The sequence below is a fragment of the Ascaphus truei genome, chromosome 4 (genome assembly GCF_040206685.1).
Source record: "Ascaphus truei isolate aAscTru1 chromosome 4, aAscTru1.hap1, whole genome shotgun sequence".
In the NCBI taxonomy this organism is placed as follows: domain Eukaryota; kingdom Metazoa; phylum Chordata; class Amphibia; order Anura; family Ascaphidae; genus Ascaphus; species Ascaphus truei.
This window is the reverse complement of record NC_134486.1, coordinates 234,137,692-234,163,898: the sequence shown is the minus strand read 5'-3', so window position 1 is coordinate 234,163,898 and position 26,207 is coordinate 234,137,692. Positions and strand designations below refer to the sequence as shown.

Genomic DNA, 26,207 nt, shown 5'->3' with positions numbered 1-26,207 from the left:
AGTGGCCAGCAGTAGAGCGGCTGTGGGTCTCTCTGCAGACGAACACTGGCGGAGTCTTGGTTGCGGCGAGACGGCCGCACCAAATGTCCTATTCCGCCAACCTTGTTCTTGGGATACTTACGGGTACACTTGCCGATGTTACTTCCTGGATGTTTGAATGGACCTGTCCAATAGGAAGCCGCAACATCATCCCCCTGGTGACACTGCGACTTCCTATTGGCCCATGGGACCAGCAAGATTTGGTGGCCAATTTGATGTCTCTGGAGGGAGCAGAAACACCTTTGATTAAACCGGTGTATCCTGGGAACTGATGGTCGATGGCGTTACAAACACGGTTCAGCTCCAGAGTAGTTGGGAGTACTGCGTTAAACTCTAGTGTCTAAAGTTACCATGGTAACTATTCGACTGCACTGGGCTCTGGTGAGAACTCCATTTTAACCTTCAGATAACTTAATAGTACAAATACTTATATCTCCTGAAGGGAGCATCGTGTAATGCCCACTCTAAATGGTTACTAGCATGGTTAGCGTGTACCGGGCCCCACCTTGTGTTGCCATGGGATCATGACATCACGGAGAGAACATAAGGGTAGGGAAAGGTTTGAGAAGGTTAGGTTCTAGGAGGACAAGAGGAGAGGAGCCTCGGGGAGGAAAGATAAGGATCCATGTAATACAATAGTACAAATCAGTGCTCACTCCACTTTATTATGTTGTAGCTAGCAACAGTACCCTAGTTAAGTTAGGATCCCAGAAGAAGATTAAAGGAGTCCAATATAGGTTCCGAAGTATGAAACGTCATGCCACAGAGGGCCTCAGTAACGAGGACTCCTGCGTGTCGGCGGATCATCTCTAACCGCGGACCTGCATTAACAGTCCTCTCCGGCTGCAGGGAAGTGGTAGTTCCCACACAGACCAAAAGGTATTGGGGTCACTTGTACAGGACCCGCTAGGATTCCCAATGGGCCTAGCATTACCGGGATAATTCAGAGAGGGGTCTGAGTCTCAGAACATCAACGAAGTAACCCATGTGGAGTGGCCATACATAACACACCAATGTCCTCCCTAGAAGCCAGGCAGGGGAGGGTTACAATCAGATTTTAAAAAATCAGCATAGGAAAGGGCAAGAAAAGCTATTTTAAAAATTAAATAAAAAGTGAAAGATAAAATGATGATCAGCGTGCACTGCTATTTAAAGATAAATATGATGATATAGGACCTCATTAATCGAATTACAGTGCCGATTTTTTTTAATACCTTCATTATAGCCTAATCAAAGATCAAATACACAAGGAACCCACAATAGAAAAAATATAATAATAAAAGCACAGAGGTGCTAGTTTATCAGGTAGGTACACGCCTTAACCTATCAAAAGGAATCTATAATATTTAAAAAGACGGAGATACACCAGGGGTTATTAAACTGCGATATTGCTGAATCGAGCTTTATCACATGGCCACTCCCGTTGACTTCATTGGAAGTTTCTGTGCTCTAGTGTTCCGATAACTTCACTGTGTGCAGTTCTATCACATTCTTTCAACATATTATTTACACCATTCACTGCCAGAGTAACAAGCAGCACATTGCTTTGCGTTGCGGGTCCCTCTGGCATTGAAGAGCTTGGCAATGCATTGCAGGCCACTATGGTTGGAAAGAGGGAAAAAAAATTGGGGGGGGCGGCCCAACATTTGCACCCCTTTCAAGAGCAGGAATTATTTAATTTGTGGTTTTAGGTTTGTACCATGGGAGAAAAAAAACAAACAATGTGGGGTATTTGACATCCCGCCCCTAACACACAGTCTGAATTGGCTGATTAAGAGCTTTCACTTCTTGTAAGTGCTGAGGGCTGCAATATGTGCATCAAGATTATTATGTGGAAGGAAATAATTTATCTTCTCTGAAATCCAGGCTGCCTTCCTCTGCCACCTTTCCCACACTAACATTCCTTTTTAATGACCTGGCTATCAGAAGCACAATATAATTTCCTCTTAAAGCACTCGTCTTACTTACTAAGCTACTACATAGAGAGCAAACACCAATACAGCACCAATGGAGTCATACTTTCTCCAAAATGTACTGCTCTCTGCCGTTTTACGGTCAACATTTGCTTCATCGTTTAAAATGTGGTGACTGTTTTCAAACCTGGCTCAGACAGACTAATTAAGTTGTGGTGAGTAACACAAATAAATAATACAAACCCTCCACCTTTGCAAGTCTGCTCCTGAAAGACAATGGGTTTTGCCAGGTACTGTAACTGAGGAAATATTGTCTCTTCCAATGAAAAAAAATGGAGAAAGAAAAATATATGGCCTCATTTGGAAGACGGTGCAGTGATCCAGGCCAGCTTCAAAACAAGATGAATTACAAGTGTATGCCATAAAGAAATATATGTTTGCCATTCGAAGCGGCCGTTCTTGGCCAAAAATCCCCATTAATGTCAGCCCGGGAGAACCCCTGATTCAAGAGATACTTACCTCTCTGCAGTTTAAAGCCACCGGTCACATGGGCCAATAGGAAGCCGCACTGCATGACATCAGGACTTCCTATTGGCCCATAGGGTCCGAAGAGCTTTGAAAGGCAACCACAGTGTGAATCCTTGAGTGGCTACTGGCTCCCGCTATGAAGATAAGTGTCTCTGGAAGCAGGAGGTCCCCGGAGCTGAAATTAATGGGGTTCAGCTCCGGAAATGACCCCCTGCTTCAATCCGGTATAAAAAAAAACACGGCTCGGATTGTCTCTTTAAATATATACACATTTGTTATTGTCACTTTCTAGTGTGTGTGAGTGTGTGTGAGTGTGAGTGTACGTGTGTGTACGTGTGTGTACGTGTTTGTGTACGTGTGTGTGTGTGTGTGTGTGTGTGTGTGTGTGTGTGTGTGTGTGTGTGTGTGTGTGTGTGTGTGTGTGTACAGACATTTATACCAGTGTAGTGGTGGTGTTTTGTGATGAAAGAAAATGAATATGACCGATCCGTCGTATAAATCTCATTTTAAGATGAAGTCATGCTGTAATTATTAATAGACATACTGTATTAGCTTTCAAAATCGCAAAAAGTCTATTGTGACATTGAGACCGGGTTATTTACACCTTTTTACCGGGATCATTCATTGAGCAAAACAAGGTAGTGAAATACATTGTCATTTATTCCTCATAAATTCGCTTGCACACAATGAAACACAAAATGCTTCAATGCTGTAAAAGAAGAAAAATACCCGGCTTGGACTGCCCCATTAAAGCATTGCAGCTACACAGTTGTGTGCACACTAAAAGATTAAAAAAAAAACAATGTATATATAAAATTGATAAGCATGTCATTAATAGCTCGCCCATCGATGTGGGTAATGAGAAGTAAAATAGCCCCACATAACGCCCTGTCAGCACGTACTTAAAGATTACTATTCATTATGGGAGCCGCTACCTGAGTATATAAAGAACTATTACTTTTTTTTAATTTTTATTATTATTATTTAGAATTATCAATTTTTTTGCAATATGTTTTCAATAATATTTTTACATTATACATTTGCACATTTTTTCTGAAGAGGTTTTTTTTTGTTTAGACCCGGGCTGGCCAACTCCAGTCCTCAAGGGTCACCAAGAGGTCAGGTTTTCAGGATATCTGTGCTTCAGCACAGGTGGGTGAGTCATTCCGACTGAGCCACTGGTTGAGCCACCTGTGCTGAAGTAGGGATATCCTGAAAACCTGACCCGTTGGTGGCCCTTGAGGACTGGAGTTGGCCACCCCTGGTTTAGACGGTTTGTGCTTCGATTCAAGCTCCCGTCTATCTCTTAACGGGCAGTGCAGCTTTGTGTGTGTATATTTCTATACACAGACTAGTGGAGTTCCCTCACAGATGTCTAATGACAATTGATCGGTATTTATAATTACATAGTGCTAATGGTTCGGTCCTATAACAAAGCCTTGAAAAAGGTCCCTGTGGTATATAGCACGAATACGTTGTTCTCTACATTATGTAATAATACTGGTCAATCTTCATTTGATTTCAGTGAGTGTGCTACACATTTTGTCATTCATAGCTTTAAAGCACCAGTAAATCACAAGCACCTGCTCCACACAATGACACATCAGTGGGTTCATCAAGTTCTTCTTGCGCATGTTGTGGCTGTGAATGTATCACGGAGACTCCTATCTGCTTCTCCCTGCATTATTAACCCTTATCAGGGGACAATCAAAGTGCTAGGGGGCACTCTAAAGGCGAGTGCCGGGTCACATCGGGTTTATCAGAGGCACTGTGCTAATAGACATGTCGTGTCTGTACCTGCAAGCTCTTTAGCTGACCTGACGATTTCCCTCGAAGGCAGAGAGCTTGAGCTAGAAAAGCTTCCAGGTCCGTCAGGCTGAGGCTGTCCACCTGATGATGACAGAAAGGGGGGTGGGGAAATCGTAGGTGTGAGGCAAGGGTAGGAGTACTGTTGATTTGCAAATGGGTCTCGGACAGAAGACCTGCGCAGCACACTAAATGCACAGATTCAGGGAGAGGTGCTCAAGATTTCACCACATTCCAGCTACAGGGATTCAGATAAGGGAGCCAAATACCTATTTCCAGCTTTGAGTTTGTAGCTGGAGGCCACCCTAACTCTCCTTCATCCCACCCACCTATCTACACCCAAGCACACTTCAATTGTCTTCTCAATGGTCCTAAGAGGCCCGCGCTCACTTAACATATGGAAAGGCTTGGGTCTGTGCTTCTTTGAATTAGGATAATGACACGTGTGTGGGTTTTCTGTTTAGTTTGCTGCCTGTAAATAGATACATTTGCTGAGACAGTTTATTTGTATTTTATTCCACTAGTGTATGAGTGTCATAGGCTCTGCTTTCCTAGGAGCTGTTTGTGTACACAAAACCGCAGGGATCTAGTTTTAATGATGGTGATCTGATGTTAAAAAGTTAGGAGTTGAAAGGGTCCATCAGTGAATAAAGTGTCAATTTTTTTTTTTAAAGAGCTCCTGGCTATCAAATGTCAAGGTAAGAAACAACGACTACGGGCGATAGAGATATGTCTGTCTGGTAAAAGCCTATCTGCAAACACTCCTTATTTACCAGACGTCCAGAAACGTACCTGAAACATCTTTCATGTTTTGTCATTATTCCCGAGACCAGCTATGCCTACTTCTGTGCACCACTGTATGCTACTCTTCAATAAAAGTATCAATCAATAATGATGGTTCTGTAAATGACCTAATCACACGTGCACTAAAGATAAAGTGAGTGCTGTCCCTGACCCTTTCTTTTATACCACACTCTAATTATTGGAGACTCCTCTGAAAACACTACACTTGCAAGTCAATAAAAGATGAAAAGATCTCCTTCACTTTCCTCCCAAATCTCCCTGATAGACGTTTTAACATGTTGGCCAGCATGTCTGCTAACAACATTCACCCTCCAGAAGTCTGTTTACTGTCCCCAGGTCTAAGAAAGAGTCGGCTGTACTTCATTTTCAGCCCTTGCACCACACTATAGGAATACTTCACATAATTCCCCCCAAGCCTCAGGCTACCTTGGAGAATTCACCACATTTTTTTTTTGTGCTCTAAACATAATTGATTTACTTTCCACTTTTGAAGTGGATGTTTACGAGAAATTGAGACGCTCAGTATCTGTAACAGAACACGTTAACCCTTCTACAGTTGGAGGGGAGGTCCCCATGTTACGAAAGGGTTAAAAAAGAAGAAGATGCAGCTCACTTTGGGGCAGTATAGCTTGTTTATACTCAGTTTTGCAATAAAAAAAACAATATGTTCAGCGCCCGAGGCTTTGCCATGAAAATTGATCAGATGGAGCAGTCTAGTGATAATGGGATGGCCTTTGGAGTGGAAGAATCCAGTTTAAGACCCATTGCTAGCTTCCTTACGGCTTTTGAAGTGTGACTATGCCTGTAACTTCTACCATGGTACTCGTGGTTTCCTTACGAATTCCCGGCATTATATTTTGTGGCATAAAACTTGAGAGTTTAGCCCAATATAGCTCCACTCACCACTTGACAAGGTTGTGCTCTCATACATTCAAGCCCAGTATTACTCATTTTTGGACTGAATAATTTGCCCACACTCAGTACACTATGCTGGGGTTAAGCAACAGTGACTCAACCACTGTTTCATAATTTGCTGTGTAGTTTAACAAATGTAGGTTTAAGCTTAACTTCAAATTGTGCAACAACAAATATCAAGGTGCATACAGTACATACAGTACTGCTTTTATGTAGGTTTAGGTATCTCATTATCATACATGTACATATCTCACTGAGGAAAGGATTCAGCGCAGATTCCTTACTACTATGATCAGACAGGGGCAGCAAAGTTGTAACTCGGAAATTCCAAGAACTAGCCTTTTTTTTGAAGACCACATATAATTATTTGACTTGAATATTTCTCCAACATGGAATCTAATGGAAGTATTTCATAATAAAATAAATGTGAATTGTTTAAAAAATTTAAAAAAATAAACTTTTTGGGCAAGCAAGTGATACCACTCCTTTTAATTTCTTAATCAAGAACACGGAAGTCTACTATCCACACCTGATACGGTGTGTGAACCCGAATAGTGACTCATAAGAGGTTCTAGAGCTGGTATCACACCTTACCTTTCCTGTGTTTATAGAAACTATTTCATATGTGGGTAAAGGGTTTTACGGTGAGTGAAATTGCAAGTAGGTACATTGATTGTACTATTTCACAGATCTGTGGTATTACAGCTTGCTATCAATGGTACTTCTAGAATCAGTAGTGTTATCAGGTTTCAGAATAGATTGCATATATTCAGAGAAGATAAAACGGTTATGCTTTACGTGCTTTAGTTACGGACACGGCTACAAAATAATATGCATATGTGAGCACAAGAAATGATCACGTGCAGTGCAAGTGTGTCCTCCTTGTGCAAGTGTGTAAAACTTGGCACCTGGAGTGAGAACTATCCAGTGGAGGGAAGTGCGAAAAAATGATCACCAGCAGGAACACAGGCAAATGGTTTACAGGAACGCTGACAAATACCCAGGCAACGAAATTTCACCATGTTATTTCTCTCAAAGCCAGAGTGTTACTGGCAGGTACTTTAAAAACCAGTACATAATTAAACACGTTAAAAATACAAGTGGGGTCTGGTGTTTTGAAAATGCTTTAACGGAGTAACCTGTACTTATATAATTAAACTTTGTTAGCTACTGTACTTGCGTGGCCTGTCTATACTGTGCAATATCTGAAATCTCAAGGGAAATGTAGGTACTGTGGATTGGTTGGTCCGTCATCCAGACAAAAATGCACTTAGCAACTCACCGGGTGTTGAAAAAATAAAAAAGTTTTATTAAGTTACATATTTCAAAAACAAAAACCATAATAGAGACAGGAAAGGGACAAAAAAATCTCCTCCTGTCTCTATTATGTTTTTTGTTTTTTAAATATGTAACTTAATAAGTTGAGTTGCTAGGTGCATTTTTATCTGGATGACGGACCAATCAATCCACAGTATCTACAGTGTGCTAATCGTTCGATTGGAGTGGCGGTTCCGTGGGAGAGGCAGATTTCGGTGTGGACAATCTATGATGTTTTATTTGTATATTATTTCTAAAGAAGACCGTGGACAGACTGGAAGCAGCAAAGTAACAGATTCCAGCAGAGGTGCCAAGAGATCAGGAAATTTTCTCTCAGCTGCAACGCTGATCGTGGACTGCGGGACGCTGCGTCTGTCGGATCCAGGATTGAATGGAGACGGAGGTAGGACTACTATTTGGTATAGTTACTTGTGAGGCCAATCATCATATCCTCTGTTAATACAGCCCTGCCAGTGGTCCGGTATACCCCGTAATTAACTCCACACATCCCTTCTCTTCTTGATGAAACACTGATTCACACATTTCCTCATACCTGCCCAATGAACCACGGAACATACCCAGACTATGGAACATTATAATGATTATCAATATGACTAAGGATTTTTATGTCCAACTAGTTATACTTTGAGCTAGCAGTGATCCACTTTTGATTTTTTTGGCCTCAAGGGAAATGTATGGTGTTGAATAAATGTTTTAGTAGACTCCCTATAAAACCTACCCTGTATGCTATATGACCAGTTCCACTCAATACACATACTACTGCAATCTCATGTCCTTTTTCCACTACACTACTTTTACAAATTCCCTTTATTAATATTTCAATATCTGATGTGACTATATGTCCTTTGTTTTGCTGAGAAGACCCTACCAGAAATAGGGTGTTTGAGAATAGTGGGTACCTTCCGTGCTATAATTGTAAAGACAGAATAGCAAGCTGTACCTGTAGTGCAAGATAAATCAGCAGGCAGCAGACAGCAGCAAGGGAAGGGTCAAGGCCTCTGAGCTGTTCTGTGAAGCCCTCTGCGTGAAAGCATGCCATGCATATGTAGAATCGTTTTCCCTGAACCCCTGGACCTTCGTCCAGCCACAGGCTCCTCACACTTGGTGTTCCACCTAAAAAACAAAAGAAGCGCATTGTCTGTCACAAAAATCTGTGCCATGGTAGACAAACAAAGGAGAGTGAAAATGAAGTGGAAAGGAGGTGTAACATCACTGGCAGCTTAATCTGTTTAATATGCAAGTACACAAGCAAAGGGCCCACACCATGGGCATAGCTATAGCCCAGACAGCCCGGGGGACGCGTTCTTGGGGGGCCCGCTCTCCCCCCACCTGTAGAGACAGGCGGGGGGGAGATTGTATGCGGCAGCAGCAGCGGGACCCCGGCGTTAAAGAATTAGCCGGTAGAAGAATCACTTGAGGCAGAGCAGGACGGCAATGGCACACTGACACACTCTTGCAGTCTGACCCGGAAATTCTGGTGTATGCTGCTAAAGAGCGCTCCTCACTTCGTGCTGTGCTGCTCTGCCTCAAGTGATTCTTCTACTGGCTAATTCTTTTACGCCGGGGTCCCGCTGCTGCTGCCGCATACAATCTCCCTGCGCCTGTCTCCATTACCCAGGTAGGCATGGAGGAGAGGAGGAGGGGTGATCTGGGGGGTGGGGGAGAGATCTGATGATGATGTTGAGGGGGACTGGGTGAGATCTGATGAGAGAGACTAGGGGAGATCTGATGATGATGATGATGAGGGGGAATGGGGAGATATAATGATGATGATGAGGGGGACTGGGAAAGATCTGATGATTATAATGATGATGATGATGAGGGGGACTGGGGAAGATCTGATGATGATGATGATGATGATGATGATGATGATGATGATGATGATGATGATAAGGGGGCTGGGGGAGATCTGATGATGAAGGGGACTAGGGGCAGTTCTGATGATGAAGGGGACTGGGGGAGATCTGATGATGATCAGTGGGACTGGGGGAGAACTGATGATGATGTTGATGATGAGGGGGACTTGGGGAGATCTGATGATGATCAGTGGGACTGGGGGAGAACTGATGATGATGTTGATGATGAGGGGGACTTGGGGAGATCTCATGATGAGGGAGACTGAGGGAGATCTGATGATGATGATTATGGGGGAGATCTGATGATGATGATGATGATGATGATGATGATGATGATGGTGGGGACAAGGGGAGATCTGATGATGGCGATGATGGGGAATGGGGGAGATATGATGATGATGATGATGATTATGGGGACTGGGGGAGATCTGATGATGATAATGATGATGATGGGGACAAGGGGAGATATGATGATGACGATGATGGGGAATGGGGGAGATATGATGATGATGATTAGGGGGTCTGGGGGAGATATGATGCTGATGATGAGGTAGACTGGGGGAAATCTGATGATGAGGAGGACTGGGGGAGATATAATGATGACGAGGGGGACTGGGCGAGATCTGATGATGAGGGGGACTGGGGGAGATCTGATGATCTGATGGTGATGATGATGAGGGAGAGAGCTGAGGGTGATGAGGGGGAGATCTGATGATGCTGAGGAGAGATTAGGAGGGATGATGAGGAGGAGGGATGATGAGAGAGAGGATCAGGGAGAGATGGGGGAAGGGGAAAAAATGTTTTGCCCGGGGGCCCCCGCATATCTAGTTACGCCACTGGCCACACAAAAGTCAAATGTTTCCTTTAAAGTCTCAGATTAAGAGAACCTGCGGAACCCTAACCCTATCTAATAGCGAGTGTGAGATCAGATACATTGTAAGCAAACCCCAACCCTCTCTAATAGAGGGTATGAGATCAGATGCATTGTAAGGATCCCCAACCCTCTCTAATTGTGTGTCGGAGATCAGATGCATTGTAAATTCTTCTGTATGTGGTACAGTGTTCAAATGACCTGAAAATTGCAAGAAACCTTTTTGGGATGCACGGGGAACCCAAGGTTGAAAAATACTGTTCTAGTTGTACTTTACTCAGCCAATTATTCCAAGACCACCGTAGTCACTCAATTTCTCAAAAACATTCTCAGAGTGATATATGCAGTGAGGTTGAGCATAAAGATAACATGTATAATTTAATAATAAGAAACAGAATTAAAAAAAAAAAACTATGATCCATGAAGTATCTCTTCTGGTATTATGGCTTCTGAACAGAACAATACGTTTTGAAAGAGATTTCACGAAAATGAACAGGTTACTCATATAATTATTACTTGAAGTACCTACTCAGCCCATTTTCCTAGTTACTACAATACCACAGATATAAATTAATCATATAACACACACACACACACACACACACACACACACACACACACACACACACACACACACACACACACACACACACACACACACACACACACACACACACACACACACACACACACACACACACCAACCCTCTTTACCCCAGTCAGAAACCAAAATGTTAGAATAGAGGGGAAAGAAACAGTAATTAAAACATTTCAATACATATGAATCATGAACAATCATAGTATACAATGTTGCATTATTAGGCTTAAGCATTACTGATTATATTGTAGAAAGTTGTCAGAATGGAACACGTGTAAAACGTCTTGTATCACTCTTAATTCCCAAAGTCCAAATCACATAATGAATTAAATGTTCTGGGTTTTTTTTTGTTCCGTTTGAACCCCTTTATTGCTAGCCGTTCACGCTATGCATTGTTCTGTGAAGTCTTGCAGGCCCCTGAGTAGCAGAAAGGGCAGAGGGAGAGAGTGACAGAAGAGTATACAAACATTCCATAGAATGTTAGGCCAAAGTGTGTCACCTTATTCAACTGCTTCCCTGACAATAGAACGCTATACCAGCTAGCAAACTGACCCCGCATTTAAGACAGGTTAAACATGGGTGTTTATTTATTTTTGAGTCTAGAATACCTGGTGTCGATTCAGTTTTATTCATGGGGCAGGCTCGGACGGCATGTCTGCTGAGGGATAACAGTGAACTTGTGCAAGGCTCGTGCCTCTCAGGAATGTGAAGTAGGTTTCAGAAGGCACAGGGCTTTGTACTGCTCAGAAGACTAAAACATATCACTCAGGAGAAGAAATGAAGGATCAGCCTGACACTGACCCCCTGACAGTGCATGTCAAGTCGGTATAAAGGGAGATTTATTCTCGGGCCAGGGATGCTAGTAATTTCCTGTCCTGGCAAACAATATGGAGCTACCAGGAAAATGTAACCCACATAATGTGTTTTAAAAAAAAATGTCAACAGTTAACAGTTAACAGAGCCTTCTGGTTACCAAAGGGAGATGGAATTTGTGTAGGAATCTTTACAGGAGCGAGTATTCCTCAGGGTCAACAGAATCTAATAAATACTTCTACCCTGATACTCACTCCAGCTCTAGGAGTTGGAAGATAAGTTATATAAGTATTTTCCACCTGTGATACGAACAGATTGACACTTCCGTGATTTATAGTGATTTTCATCACCTTAAACAAGCACGTTCCCTTCTTATCTCAATCTCACACCTGTTTATAGCACTGAGAATCTGAGAGTGCATGTACAGACAAACCTCCACCAAAATGTAATGCATGCGTAGGTAACATAACCAATTGCTGTCACAGACTGTTTCGAGAAACGTCAACATCTTCATAAAATGACACACAAATGGACTAAACAATTGTTCTACCAAAAAGGTAGTAAAGCGGACAGACTATTAGCTCAGAAACTGAGAAAGATCAAAATTTCCTCCAATATTAAATCAATTAAAATGAGAAATGGAGAAACGTCATTTGACCCAAAAGTAATAGAGGAGGAATTTATAGCATACTACTCTTTTATATAATTTACAAAATAAACATAAACAAAACCCAGATATATTTAACAACAATTAGACACTTATTTAGACTTATGTTAATTACCAACTCTGAAAGACGAGGATAGTGTTTAATGAAATGCAGAGATTTCACAAGAAGAGATACTGGCAGTGATCAATACAAAAACTCCTGGCCCAGACGGACTCTCGAATAATTATTATAAAACATTCAAAGCACTTTTTGTACCCTTTTTGGGAAAACTTTTTAACTCTTTTATGCAGGCACATATGCAATAAGTTTTCCGCGCTCAGGCTGTCGCTGAAGTTCCTTTCAATTCAGGCTCCCCTTGCAGCTTAATATGTTGGAGCGCCTCCCCAAAATCACAGAGGTCACTCTACGCGCTTGCTGGTTGGCTGAGGCGGGGTACCAGGAAGTTCGGGCTGTGATGCGATCTCCGCGGCTGGCGCGGTCCGGACAGTTAAGCCCCTATCGAGCAACTCCAGCTCGCGCTTCTGTGGTGAGTACCTGCCTCCCTCATATCAGCCATTTACTCTGCTCTAGTAGCCGATTAATGGCTGGCGTACCACAGTAGATGGGGTGTTTTTGGTGACCTGCTGGTCTGTGTGTATATTTTATGTGTATATGCTGTTTGTTTGTATAGTGTGAGTGTACACTGTAGCACTATAGCGGAGTTGGTACCGCTTGTTGTCGCATTCTTTTGTGTTAGTGTGTGGTCTTGTAGACTGTTTTATTATTCAATAAATATTTTATCACCTTTGTCCCATTTTGAGAATTCTTTTAGTATAAGGCACTATATCCATTTGTATTATTAGGTCAATAGTAATCCCCGGTGCGCTTGTGTGTATCTTCTTTTCATTTGTCTTTTATGAAGGGTAAAGAAATTCCTCCCTCAATGTTGAGAGCACAAATTTCTGTGATTCCAAAACCAGGTAGGGATCATAATTGCTGTAGTAATTATAGACCTATCTCACTGATCAATACAGATATTAAAATGTATAGTAAAATTATTGCAATAAGATTAAATAAACTGTTAGCTAGAATAATCAACCCAGATCAGGTGGGATTTATTTTAGGGAGACAAGCAGCCGATAATATAAGGAGAGTAATAAATCTCACACATTTAGCAAATATATCAAAAATACCTACGTTACTAATCTCACTGGATGCTGAAAAAGCATTTCACCAAGTGGACAGGTCATATATGTTTACAACGCTAGAGAAATTTGGAATCAGGGGAAATGTACTAAATGGTATTATAGCGCTCTATAACCAACCAGAGGCCAAGTTAAATGACCGGGATCAGCTACAGTGTAATTAATATAAATAATGGGACAAGACAAGGTTGTCCATTGTCTCTGTTATTATTTGCACTTTTTACGCAGATGATATTTTACTAACACTTACCAAACCACTGACATCACTTCCTAATCTATTTGAGGAGATTTCAACATTCAATTTTTTCTCAAATTATAAAATAAACAAAACAAAATCAGAGGCACTGGCATTAGGAGTAGAGACAGGAACACTAAAAACACTTACCGGCCTGGCATAGACCCACCCAGGAGGTTAAATAGGTGGAAATTGAGGCAAATGAGATCCCAACACAGAATATAGATATATTACTGTGGATCCCTAGAAAGAATAGAACTCAAGAGATATACAGTCACCCGGTTATTCCATTTACATGATATATTTGGGATAATTGGGAGAAAAGAAAGGGATTAAAGAGACGATGCTCACTTATGACCCCTCTCTAGAGGAATGAGGAATTTCCCCCAGGATGTATAATGGGCAGGAATAATATTTGGATCTTAAGAGGAATACTTAGGATTAAGGATGTTATGTTTCCGGAGAAAATATATACATTTGAAGAAATACGAAAGAAATATAATATTCCACTCTCAGAGTACTTCAGATACACACAAATCAGGCATTTTATCAATTTTAAATCTTTCCCGCAAGGGGATACACAACTAACTAAATTTGAAGAAAGGTGCACAGTACAAACGCAACAAAGAGGTTTGAGATCAAATATATATTCTAGACTGTGCTCTCGGGACAAAAATAAAAAACACTTGCATATGACTCAATGGGAAAAAGATATAGGAGCAGAAATTCTAAAGAGGATTGGGCAGAGATCTGGGAGGCAGCAGCGAGCTCATCTCTCTGCACCATTATCAAAGAAAATAGGTATAAAATTATGGTGAGATGGTATTTAACACCGGATAGGATTGCACATATTTATAAGGGAGCGAGTGCGCTGTGCTGGAGAAATTGTGGCTGTAGAGGCACATTACTTCATATATTCTGGACCTACCCAAAAGGTTGTTCCCTTTTGGAGGAAAATTTTAAGAAAGATCAACATGGTGTTTGATGTTTCTATACCAATGGACCCCGTAATATTGATCCTAGGGAAACCAGTGCCCAATGTGTCGTATGCCACAAACAAATCTATCGCACATCTGTTGACAGCAACCAGATGCACAATAGCACTTCAAATGAAGCAAATGAATATACCATCACATCAAGTTTTTTTAGGAGAAGGTGCAACATGTTTTAGAAATGGAAAAATTGACGGCATTTATGAATAATACTATGGATAAATATGAAAAAAAAATCTGGAATCCTTGGTTAAGTGCTTTTCTAGAAGACATAGCGTCACTACAAGACTTACAAATTTAAACTATTGGGAAAATACTAAAAATAATCATTTAAAATATATGCGAGTAATGGATAAGTTATCCGAAAGTGATCAACTAAACCATATAAAAAAACAATGATTCAGGGAAAATAAAAGGACTGTTACCAAAGGGACCTCTTGCTCCACCCCCAATCCCCCCCCCCCACCCCCACCGTGGTTGTTTGTTTTAATTTTTTCTCCTTTGTGACTACAATTATTAAGATTGTTAAAACTATACTAAAGAGATTATCACTACAGGCATACCCCGGTTTAAGGACACTCACTTTAAGTACACTCGCGAGTAAGGACATATCGCCCAATAGGCAAACCGCAGCTCACGCATGCGCCTGTCAGCACGTCCTGAACAGCAATACCGGCTCCCTACCTGTACTGAAGCTGTGCGCAAGCGGGGAGACTATAGAGCCTGTTACAAATGCGTTATTTACATCAGTTATGACGATTGCAGTACAGTACATGCATCGATAAGTGGAGAAAAGGTAGTGCTTCACTTTAAGTACATTTTCGCTTTACATACATGCTCCGGTCCCATTGCGTACGTTAATGCGGGGTATGTCTGTATTGTTTATTGTTTTAATCATGGCGGGGGCTGCACTGCACCCCCCACCCCACTATCCTGCTTTTTTCTGTACCCATACCCTTCTCCCATGTTATCCAAAAAAAGAAATAAAAATTGTTTAAAACAAAAAAATAAATTGACATTATGCCTCATTGAAAGGAGGTGCTTTATTCTGCCATTAGTCCTTTCAACGCGTTCCTATTACATCATGACGTAGCCCAATGAAGCACAGGCAGCGACCGAGGGTATAAAGGACAAATCAAGACATCTCTGGATGTAATGCTGTAATGCTATAACATATTCAATTCTTAAGGATTTCTACAGGGTTGCATAACTATGGGCTGAAGGACTAGCTGAGTAGTAACATCAGTGCCTTTGAGTCGGGTGAACCTTGTTCGATTCCCGGTGTCAGCTCTCCTTTGGGTAGATCCTCAGAAGTCCGTTAAATACTTAACGATAACTTCAGTTAATGTCTCGTTAAGTGATAACGGGTATCTTCACAGCTCACTAACAATACGTTACGTGTTATTTTCAGCCGTAATGAGCCCTTGCATTATTATAACGGACGTGCGTGCTAATAATATGCAAAAGAGGTGTTCCCTGTAACAACACAGATCCTCCGAGCTCCGTTCTAGGTAACGCAAGGATTTTATGATGCGTTACTTAGGTCACTGCAAAACTTGGCGTTACTCACATACAGGGTGTGGATAAGTGTGAGACCCCAGTTAGGTATGATTTAACGATCATACTGTTATTTACAGGGTTCTTTTCTTCACCTGTCTTCTCTTTTTTCAATGTAATTAAACACCTATTGTGGGACCTGATAGAAGTATTTAAAAGCTAACGCGAGGCAGTGGAAACTTAACATGGTGTTAAGCATATGCTAAAGAGCTCGCGAAGGGCCGTTGTTTTTGCATATATTTAGCTTGGTCGATACCCATTAAATGGAGGAAAACTAACGGATGTTACCTACTTAGATACCGTCACGTTACGAGGCCAGACGTAATGGAGCTTCGTGTGTCTACCCCCTTGTGAGCTTGGGCAAGTCCCTTTATTTCCCTGTGCCTCTGGCACCACAATGAGACGGTAAGCTCTACGGGACAGGGACTCAGTGTGCCTGCAAAATGAATAGCGCTTGCGTACGGTCAGCGCTCAATAAGAAAAAGAAAGAGAATAGAGCAGTGTGATAAGGGACAGTCTCGTAATGTCAGTGCAGATCTGCACAAAAGGAAGTGCTACATATTTGTATGTATATAGTATAGTGCGAATCATGGATGCTTTACAGAAGGGAAGTTACAATACGAGGAATTGTAATACGACACAGGGAGGTGTCTCGGGTGTAGAAGTGCATGGAACGAATAAAAAATACCTGCTCTTGGAAATATCTCAGAATAATGTGTATGTTGGGCCACTTACAGAGCGCGAGTGCAAGTGTTGTGGTTTGAGCCTCTAAGATAATTGCTTTTTCAGGATGTTGAAGGTTCACGGTGGGTAATACATTTGGGTGCGACAGTGCTGATACGGCATTACCGCATGAAAACCCGGGTCGACTTGAATGGGATAGTCCTTGCAGTACTATCAGCGCTATCCCACCTTAACACTGAGTGCCGGAAGGGTCCGGATTGCGACCATGGTAATGACCACATGGTCGCGGGTAGGCCCACCCCCATTACGTCAACGTAAGTTAGTCGTGCAATCTGCACCTGGAAAACGAGTGGTATGTTTTCAAAGCAGTGACATAGCATAAAGCCAGAGAGATTACAATGCAGCCACGTCTGTGTTCTAGCCCCTCCAGCAATGAAAGTGGCTGCACTTCTCAACGCAACCGTATAACATCATTCTCCTGTAACGTTAAACTAAAGCTTCATTATTTAAACGTATTATTTCCTATTCATGATTAGTTAAATTAGAAACCAGTTAATGTGAACATCACATACGGCAAAGTACTAAAATGCACAACTCTCTACACCTGATACAAACGTTATTTTTATTTTATCATTCCAACACATATCTCTTTTGGGAACTTTAACGAAAGGTTTATAAATCGAGAGAAGTAAAGTAAGCGTGTTGTTGTTAAAAGCCGATAAATAAGATAAACTCAATAATCTTTTTCAGTTTGTTTTTGGTCTTACTATGAAGGACTAATGCTTAGACATCCCCCTATAAAGCTTAGAGGGTGTCTCATGTAGGTATACTAATAATGATAAATGATTGAAGCACTAATCCATCCCCAATAATATGAATAAATATGTATTTACACAGTGCCTTTCAATTCCAAAGAGATTTACAAGTACACTTCAAAGGCAGCTACGTACGTGGTGGAATGTACGCTCTGTCTACGCTATCCGCAGATGTGACAGGCGTTATGTATGTATGTATATTTTTATAGCGCCATCCATGTAGCAGTGATACATGTGACATAATAATATAACACAATGTGAGTAAGTACTTAGGACTTAAAAGTAACATTAGGAAAAGGAGTCCCCTGCCCCGAAAAGCTTACAATTGAAGTGGTAAGTTGAGAGAATGTACAGACACAGTTGTAGGCTGTTCCGGTAAGAGCGTTGCAAGGGGCCAAGGTCAGATGTATAGTATCAGCCACCGGAGCTACCGATATACTTTGTTAAAGAGGTGTGTTTTAAGATGGGTCTTAAAGGTGGAGAGAGATGGTGCTACATTGGATGTTGATGGGAAGGGCAGTAAGTGAGAAAGGTTTTAGGTTGGAGAGGGTGTTAGATACAGATGGGGTAGACAGAAGACATCCTTGAGCAGAACGCAGGAGTCAAGCAGGTGTATAGCGAGAAATTAGGGCTGAGATCTAAGGAGGAGCAGAAGAGCCTTAAAAGAACAAAGGCGAACTTTGTAAGTAATACAGGATTTAATAGGAAGCCAGGAGAGGGATTTCAGCAGGGGAGACGCTGAGACAGATTTAGGAAAGAGTAGAGTGATTCTGGCAGCAGCGCTTGGGATAGATTGTAGGGGAAACAAGTGAGAGGCAGGAAGGACAGACAGCAGGAGGTTACAATAGTCGAGATGGGAGAGAATGAGGGCCTGAGTCAGAGTTTTAGAAGTAGAGCGAAAGAGGAAAGGGTGTATCTTTGCACTTGTTATCCATAGTGCTATTAGTTTGAAAAATTGCACTATTTGGGGCATGACTGCTCTATTTCTATTTGCATTGCAAATCGCACAGTAGTGCATTAAAACACACCAGCGGTAATGGGTTATCGTGCTATAGCGGGTGCAAAAACGTCTGCTACATCTGTACCCTCCGGCAAAGGAAAGGAGGAGACAAATGAACAGCTCCCTTTTATTATTATTGAATTACAGATGGGAGAGGCGCTGGATTCTTTGCAGGATGTGATATCTTTTTTCAGTCCAGCATGTCGATTATCTACAGACACATGACATGCTTGGGGGGAAAAAAAGTAACCTTGAAGGTTTTAACGCATCCAATCAATATGTTGTGAAGCAGTCTTCTCCACGATAGGAAAGATCTGTGCCCCATCTAAATAAACAGAGCGTAAATCTTCTGAGCAAAGGGAAAGCGATTCACAGCATACTAAAGCAGGGCAAAAAAACCGATGTTTTTGCTGTTAAATTGATGCTAATAGAGGCATGCACAACCAGCGACTTATATCCTAAATGTATTAAGAGCCTGCGCACTCAAGCATCACTTTGCTACTTAAGCCTATAGAAGGCATTAAGTATTCAGAAACGCACATATTATTATGGGATATATCTAATTTTTCATCAGTGTGGGCCTTTTTCTTATTGTTAATTGGCCAAAAATGCGCACAACTTCAATAAGGGGTTTTGGCGATCAGTCGCTTTGGACAATATAAAATGGAGTCATCCTATTTAGGATAATACCATTGATATACCATAATTTTGGCTTCGTAGCTCCAAACCTCTCTGTACTCTTGGGTCTTCACCAACTATAATTTATGACGCTATGATTTGAGTCGAATAAAATGCAGTGAGCTTTCTTTTGTCGGGATCTACAAATGAACCGTGATAAAGCTGTGTGTGTGTCAATAGTATAAAAGGCAGATTCTGTCCACTTCCTACACCCCGTGCAAGGATAAAATAAACAGCAAGGTTAAACTGAGAGGCCTTTGTTTACCACAGTGATTAAATACACACCTGCGCATGCTTCTGTACTACTTTTATGGGATTAGTGTTGCGGGTCAGAATACTAGTCCAGGCAGATAGACTAAATAATTATTTTAAATCACTTAACCAACATCACTCTCCTGCGAAACAGACACATTCCACTTAGGTAATTACCTTCATTTGACTGGCAACAGTGTGTCAGAGAGGGAAGAATTATACTGTGGTTATGGTGTAGTGCAGGACTGCGCAAACATTTTCTTTGCACCCCCCGCCTGCTCTCCCCCTCTGCTCGCCTCCCACCCCCCCCCCCCTCTTACCTTCCCTCCGGCATCGGCGGCGTCATTTGACGTCGCGTTGCCATGGCAAAGCATTACCATTTGATGCCACGCTGTCAAGCCGCCAGAGAGCAGGCAAGAGGGAGTTAATCATATAACACACACACACACACACACCAACCCTCTTTACCCCAGTCAGAAACCAAAATGTTACAATAGAGGGGACAGAAAGAGTAATTAAAACATTTCAATACATAAGAATCATGAACAATCATAGTATACAATGTTGCATTATTAGGCTTAAGCATTACTGATTATATTGTAGAAAGTTGTCAGAATGGAACACGTGTAAAACTTCTTGTATCACTCTTAATTCCCAAAGTCCAAATCACATAATGAATTAAATGTTCTGTGGTTTTTTTTGTTCCGTTTGAACCCCTTTATTGCTAGCCGTTCACGCTATGCATTGTTCTGTGAAGTCTTGCAGGCCCCTGAGTAGCAGAAAGGGCAGAGGGAGAGAGTGACAGAAGAGTATACAAACATTCCATAGAATGTTAGGCCAAAGTGTGTCACCTTATTCAACTGCTTCCCTGACAATAGAACGCTATACCAGCTAGCAAACTGACCCCGCATTTAAGAGGCCTCGCTCTCTCCCACAATTTTATTTAAGTGTTGTGGGGAAGAGCACAGGGGCCTCTGAAAGCGCAGCACCCCCCACCCCCATTTTTTTGCGCCCCCCCTGGTGTAGTGCATTCAACCCTCACTGGTCTGGATAATAATAATAATAATAATGATGATGATAAAAAAGCAATGCTGTCTATTTCACGTAGAGCAGAAAATGTATGTTGTTCTGGACACAGAATTTGATTCCTCACACAAATAGCTTACGATCTATGGTATAGACTAGAGACATATAAGGCCATTGTTACAAAGCATGTCAACTGCTATTATGGTCCAGTCACTAGAATGGGCTATAAGGCATGGAATAGCACTGCTTAGTGAACATGACCCCACGTGACTTCTCCAGCATGACACGCCGCTGCATCAGGGCAGTAGAACAGTGGCACAAACCTAACACAGTACACAACGGTCAAAGGATAATGTTTGTACATCCGTTTTATATAAAATATTAAAAAAACAATCTCACTACTTTTGTCGATGAAACTACATCTGTTTTTATAGATTTTCTAGCGCTCCACATATAAACACTCAATTTCAAGTATTCTGGTCCTCGAACGGGGGAACGGCTCAGATTATTCCTTAAACTAACGGAAAATACAAGTTCTAGTGAAATACGCAACAAAGTCGGCAAAAACACGCCATAGTCTTGTTCCTCTTGAGTCAAAGAAGTTGCTTCTCATTACAGTTCTAATCAGTGAACAAAATGGCTTTGTCGTGCCGAGTAGCTGCTTTGTGGCGACGTCAGCTCATTATTTTTCAAGAACAGCCAACAAGTTGCTGATCACAATCTTACACCAAGTCTTGGAACCCCTCTTACTACACTGCAGTCATTGGGGTCTATCTATTGCACTGGGCAACTCTTCATCTTGGAAGCAGCCTGGCACGTCACCAGCTCAAGGTAACGAATTAGAAGTGGAAGCCCAGGTGAGGTGCAGATACGCCAGACAGCATGAGGGCAGGGATTCATCATTATTGTACATTCTACTAAATGCCGTGTTTCCTGCACTGCCTATACTGTATATACTATATATGAATGCCTTATTCTTATTGATGGAAGGAACATCAGTATGTTTTTATGTGAATTACATTATAGGGGAAAATGACTAATCCCAAGTCATTTAACTGAAGATGGGAACATAAACAATATAGTAACGGGAAAGTGTCAGTGTGTCAGTATCAGAGCTATAAAGGCCTGGTTATATTCCCACATACGACTGGAGTTCTTTAGATTGCACTGCTAATTTTGTTTGTGACAATCGCGTCACCACAGGTCCATATGACATTCCGTCATATATACAATTCACTCCAGTTTTTAATTTGGGAGATATTAACATTCCCTAATTGTCCATCACATTAAAGTGACCCGAAAGGATTCTTCACAATGTTTGTAACTGGATCTGTAGATCATGTCTACAGCATTTTCCTCCTTGCAGAGAGCCACAGAAAGAAAAGACGAGGAGCATTATATCTGCAAATATGAAGAAATACTCATACAGACAGGACACTTGATCTTGCAGATGAGTACACTGCTTGCAGGGCTGGTATTGTAGAAATGCAGTGTCAGGATTTACAGTGCATGCAAATCACAGGCTGCTCAATAGTGCACCTTCAGGAATGGCCTCTTCATTCACCAAAGGTTGGGGTTCTACAGCAGGGGTGCTCAACTTCAGTCCTCAAGACCCCCCGACAGGTCAGGTTTTCTGGATATCCCAGCTTTAGCACAGGTGGCCAATCAGAGGCTCAGTCGAAGACTGAAGGGATGGATTGAGCCACCTGTGCCGAAGCAGGGCTATCCTGAAAACCTGACCTGTTGGGGGCGAGGGGGCCTGGGGACTGGAGTTGAGCACCTCTACCAACTCATACCAATAAACTCAACTCATACCAATAAACCCTGAATTTAATATACAGACTGTCCAGATAGTTATATTAAATCTGGCTCCATCACAATTCTACAGCTAAGATCAGCTTATGTTCAAAAGGTCACTGTGCACTGTAGTGACATTTATTTATACATCCCATAATGAAGATACAGTCACTGAAGAGTGTGACGGCCGTTCCCCACACTATGCGGCTTATTTACACCTGAGCTGAGGTCCTTCACTGTCAACACCTCACATCATGAAACAAATATGGCAACCCAAATGTAAACATTTGGTTTTTTTTTGGCCGAAATGGATAAAGAAAAGTGTGGCATTGTACCTGATTTTAATCAACATTTCTTAAGAAGTGGGGCAAAGCTATTTGGACTGCTTCACGGAGTCACTCAAGGATTTTTGCAAATTTGCTTCTGTTTTTAAAGCGACAGTCCAAACCTTTGCAGCTTTTAATTACCTTTATTGAAAGTGAATTATCTAAGCTGCTGATCAATTTGTTGTCCGATGATCGATCAGCAAAGATCCTGCTTCCCAGGGTTCACTAAATGGCCGCCTTTCAGTTCAAATCTATTCTTCAGTCAGTATAACGCCGCAGCTACAATGTATCCTGATATTACTAAGGTAACATTATCTATTGTTACAGTTTCCAGCTCAAACTGCTGGGAATATTGGCAACAAATTATCACAAACAGGAAAGTGTTACTTAGATCTTGCACTGCTGGGGAAGTGGGCTAAAACCTGCTGTAGAAATCAAAAGATGCTTTGTTTATTAAAAATTGCAATAAAAGTTGAATAATAATAAAAAAATAACTGTAGAAAGTATTATCTAATTCAACAGAACGGATTTTTTTTTTTTTAACCACACATGTAGGATATTTCTTGGATTGACGCTTTCTCATTTGCCAGCCACTAAACAGCACATAATTACAGGCATACCCCGCATTAACGCGATGGTACCGGAGCATGTATGTAAAGTGAAAATGAACTTAAAGTGAAGCACTACCTTTTTCCCCACTTATCGATGCATGTACTGTACTGCAATCGTCATATACGTGCATAACTGATGTAAATAACGCATTTGTAACAGGCTCTATAGTCTCCCCGCTTGTGCACAGCTTCGGTAAAGGTAGGGAGCTGGTATTGCTGTTCAGGATGTGCTGACAGGCGCATGCGTGAGCTGCTGTTTGCTTATTGGGCGATATGTCGTTACTCGCGAGTGTACTTAAAGTGAGTGTCCTTAAACCGGGGTATGCATGTACTTTAGTTTCAAGGTGTTCTCAAAGATAGACCGTCTGTTTTTGGTTTCAGAACTCCCAACTTAATAAGATTTGCGCAAACTTACCTGGTATAGAGAGTGGAACTGCTTGTACTATGTCTGGTTCTTGTAGCCGATTGCCGGGATAGACAAACCACTCCTTAACCACAGGACACGTGTCAGGGGAGCCTAACGAACAGAAAAATAGATGATTGCCGTTTTAAACCAAAAGCGATTACCAGATAGAAATTGAACGTGGGAAAGTGGTCAAACGATCCCACGTTTGAGTATTAGGATATATTTTACAATATTAATTTAGCTCTACTGGAAATGTATTTTAAAATATATTCATTAACTTGTTTAAAGAGGAAGTGACAAGCTGCCGGTCTCAAAAAAAAAAAAAAAAAAAAACGTTTCCTTTTCCTCTTGGTCATTTCTGTTTTTATGAAATATTAAAAATGGTGGCCATGTTACATTTGTAAAAACTATTTAACAAATCAGCCCCGATCACTGCTACTTTGGATTTTTTGCTGCATTGTTTGCTCCGTTAGGTATGAGAGCTCTTAACTAGCTCTTGACAAAAGCTGTTTGTATAGTACATTCGGTGATATTTGGTTTTCAGCTTTTCCCAGTAGAGCCTGCGGGCTTACATTTGCAATGCTAATAAACTTATCTCACATTATAAAACAACCATTCAAATGATAGAGAATGAACAGCTGATGGCTTCCAATGTGTCGCACTTTCAGTACTTTAGTGCGACTTAGTAAATTGCACTGCTCCTTTAATATACTTCCACTGTAATGCAAGCCAATAAATGACTAGTTGAATTTAAAAAAACATCAAAACTGAACACATCCCATTGAGGTTTTTGATCCAAACACAAACAAATCTTCCCACGGTTTGTTAAATGAAGTTCAATGAACGTTACATTCATGGGACTTATTCAACATGAAATAGGATGACCTGAGGCAAATTGGTAATGGATACACATCTGACTATAGTCTGAGGAGAACATGTGGATCACTAATATTTACTTAAGCAACTGCTTAAGTTGGATGCAGTAATAACCACACAGAGTCAGAAGTGGGCGTTATATAAAGGACATTTGGCTCGCGTGGTGCCTAGTTACTTTATCTCTGCCTCTTGCAATTGCTGGGTTGGAAGGCTCTTCCATGCAACCACTGGGCGTTACAAAATATTAGACATCTTTTTAGAAAGGAAAGCTATACGGGGATATGCCAAATAAGTTAAACATAGAGAGGATGTTAATCCAGCGAGAAATCTAAGATCTGCTAATAGAGTCATAAAGGGATTTTTTTTTTCATTTTATGAGATATAATAGGCAAATGTTTCACGGTTTTCTTTTGTTTGCGTTCTGAGGCTCAATATAACTACACATATAGGAAGAGATTCTCTCCCAGTTAGAATTTACACAAGGTTGGACTCGGTTGACAACCTACGCTGAACTTGAAATCGCAGACTACGGCTCAGATCCACAAAGTTGCGTTAAGTCACTAATGTGATGTTGACCTAAGTTAGCATCACTTTAAGCCTAACCGTGTATCTTCAAAGGCCACGAACGCAAAGCATTATTAATATTATTATTATTATAATGGCTGTTGGTGATAAATTTATATGCAAATGAGGCGTTACAATAATATTGCATGTCCACGTAAGTGTGTGAAGGTTACGTTAGTTAGGTCACACTGAAACCTGGAGTTACTACTGTCCAACTTCTGAAATGTTAGGAATGAGTTAACTAGCATAGTGTTATTTCCAGCGTTATTGGCCTCTCCTCTCTTTCACGACTTTAGTTAAACACCTATTTCTAGATAAGAGTAACACCCAGGCATACTTATCGTCACGTTACTGGGAGATAATGCAAGGTTATGCTACAATAAAGTGGCGTGAAGGCTCCGCTAATAAGATATAGAACGGCCTTTGTTTTTGCATATAATTAGCTTGTGGATAGGCGTTAATCCCAGGGAAAATAACGCCCGTTCGGGATTTAGGTAAGGTGACGTTATGAGAGATTTAAGCGCGCTTTGTGGCTCTAGCCCTAAATGTAGATGTGGTAACTTGCAGTTGATCATCGCTATGCAAGGTCCTGGCCATCAACCAGGACCAAGTCACGGAAACGCCCCATAATAATCAGGATTTATAAACAGGTATTTACATCCATCCTCAAAGCTACAGTAGTGTTCAATTTGGCACAACAGGCGTCATGGACTAAATTGGGCAAAGAGGATAATAGTCCGTTACAATGCTTAGACGTAGAGGTACGCTTGATGGGAAACAATAAACGTATCCCACATTTGAATGACCTACAGTATAGCACATCAAAGTTCAAGTCAATGGCATTCTTCAGATGATCGCAGTGCTGTTTCAGTGTATATTGAATCAACTTAGAAATCAGATATTTGTTGAGAGCGCGAAAATAGAAAAACATATCTAGTTACTACTAAAAAAATAACGTGTTATTCACTCACTTCACTCACTGAAACATCAAGACACTGTATTGAAGAAGAAAAAAAACTGCATGACAATACTCCTTTGTCTACCATCACTTCTGT

General features: G+C 41.3%; 1 protein-coding gene across 7 annotated transcripts in view; it reads right to left on the bottom strand.

Moving 5' to 3' along the window:
• The window catches only part of FAM120B (family with sequence similarity 120 member B), a 140,481-nt gene that overhangs the window by 76,477 nt on the left and 37,797 nt on the right, over positions 1–26,207 (bottom strand). For all 7 annotated transcript variants that reach the window (XM_075597018.1, XM_075597017.1, XM_075597020.1 and 4 more), the window contains exons 4-6: positions 23,722–23,823; positions 8,284–8,456; positions 4,278–4,370 (exon numbers count right to left, since the gene is read on the bottom strand). In XM_075597018.1, the coding sequence (XP_075453133.1) occupies positions 4,278–4,370; positions 8,284–8,456; positions 23,722–23,823 (368 nt within the window). The remainder of the gene's footprint in view (positions 1–4,277; positions 4,371–8,283; positions 8,457–23,721; positions 23,824–26,207) is intronic.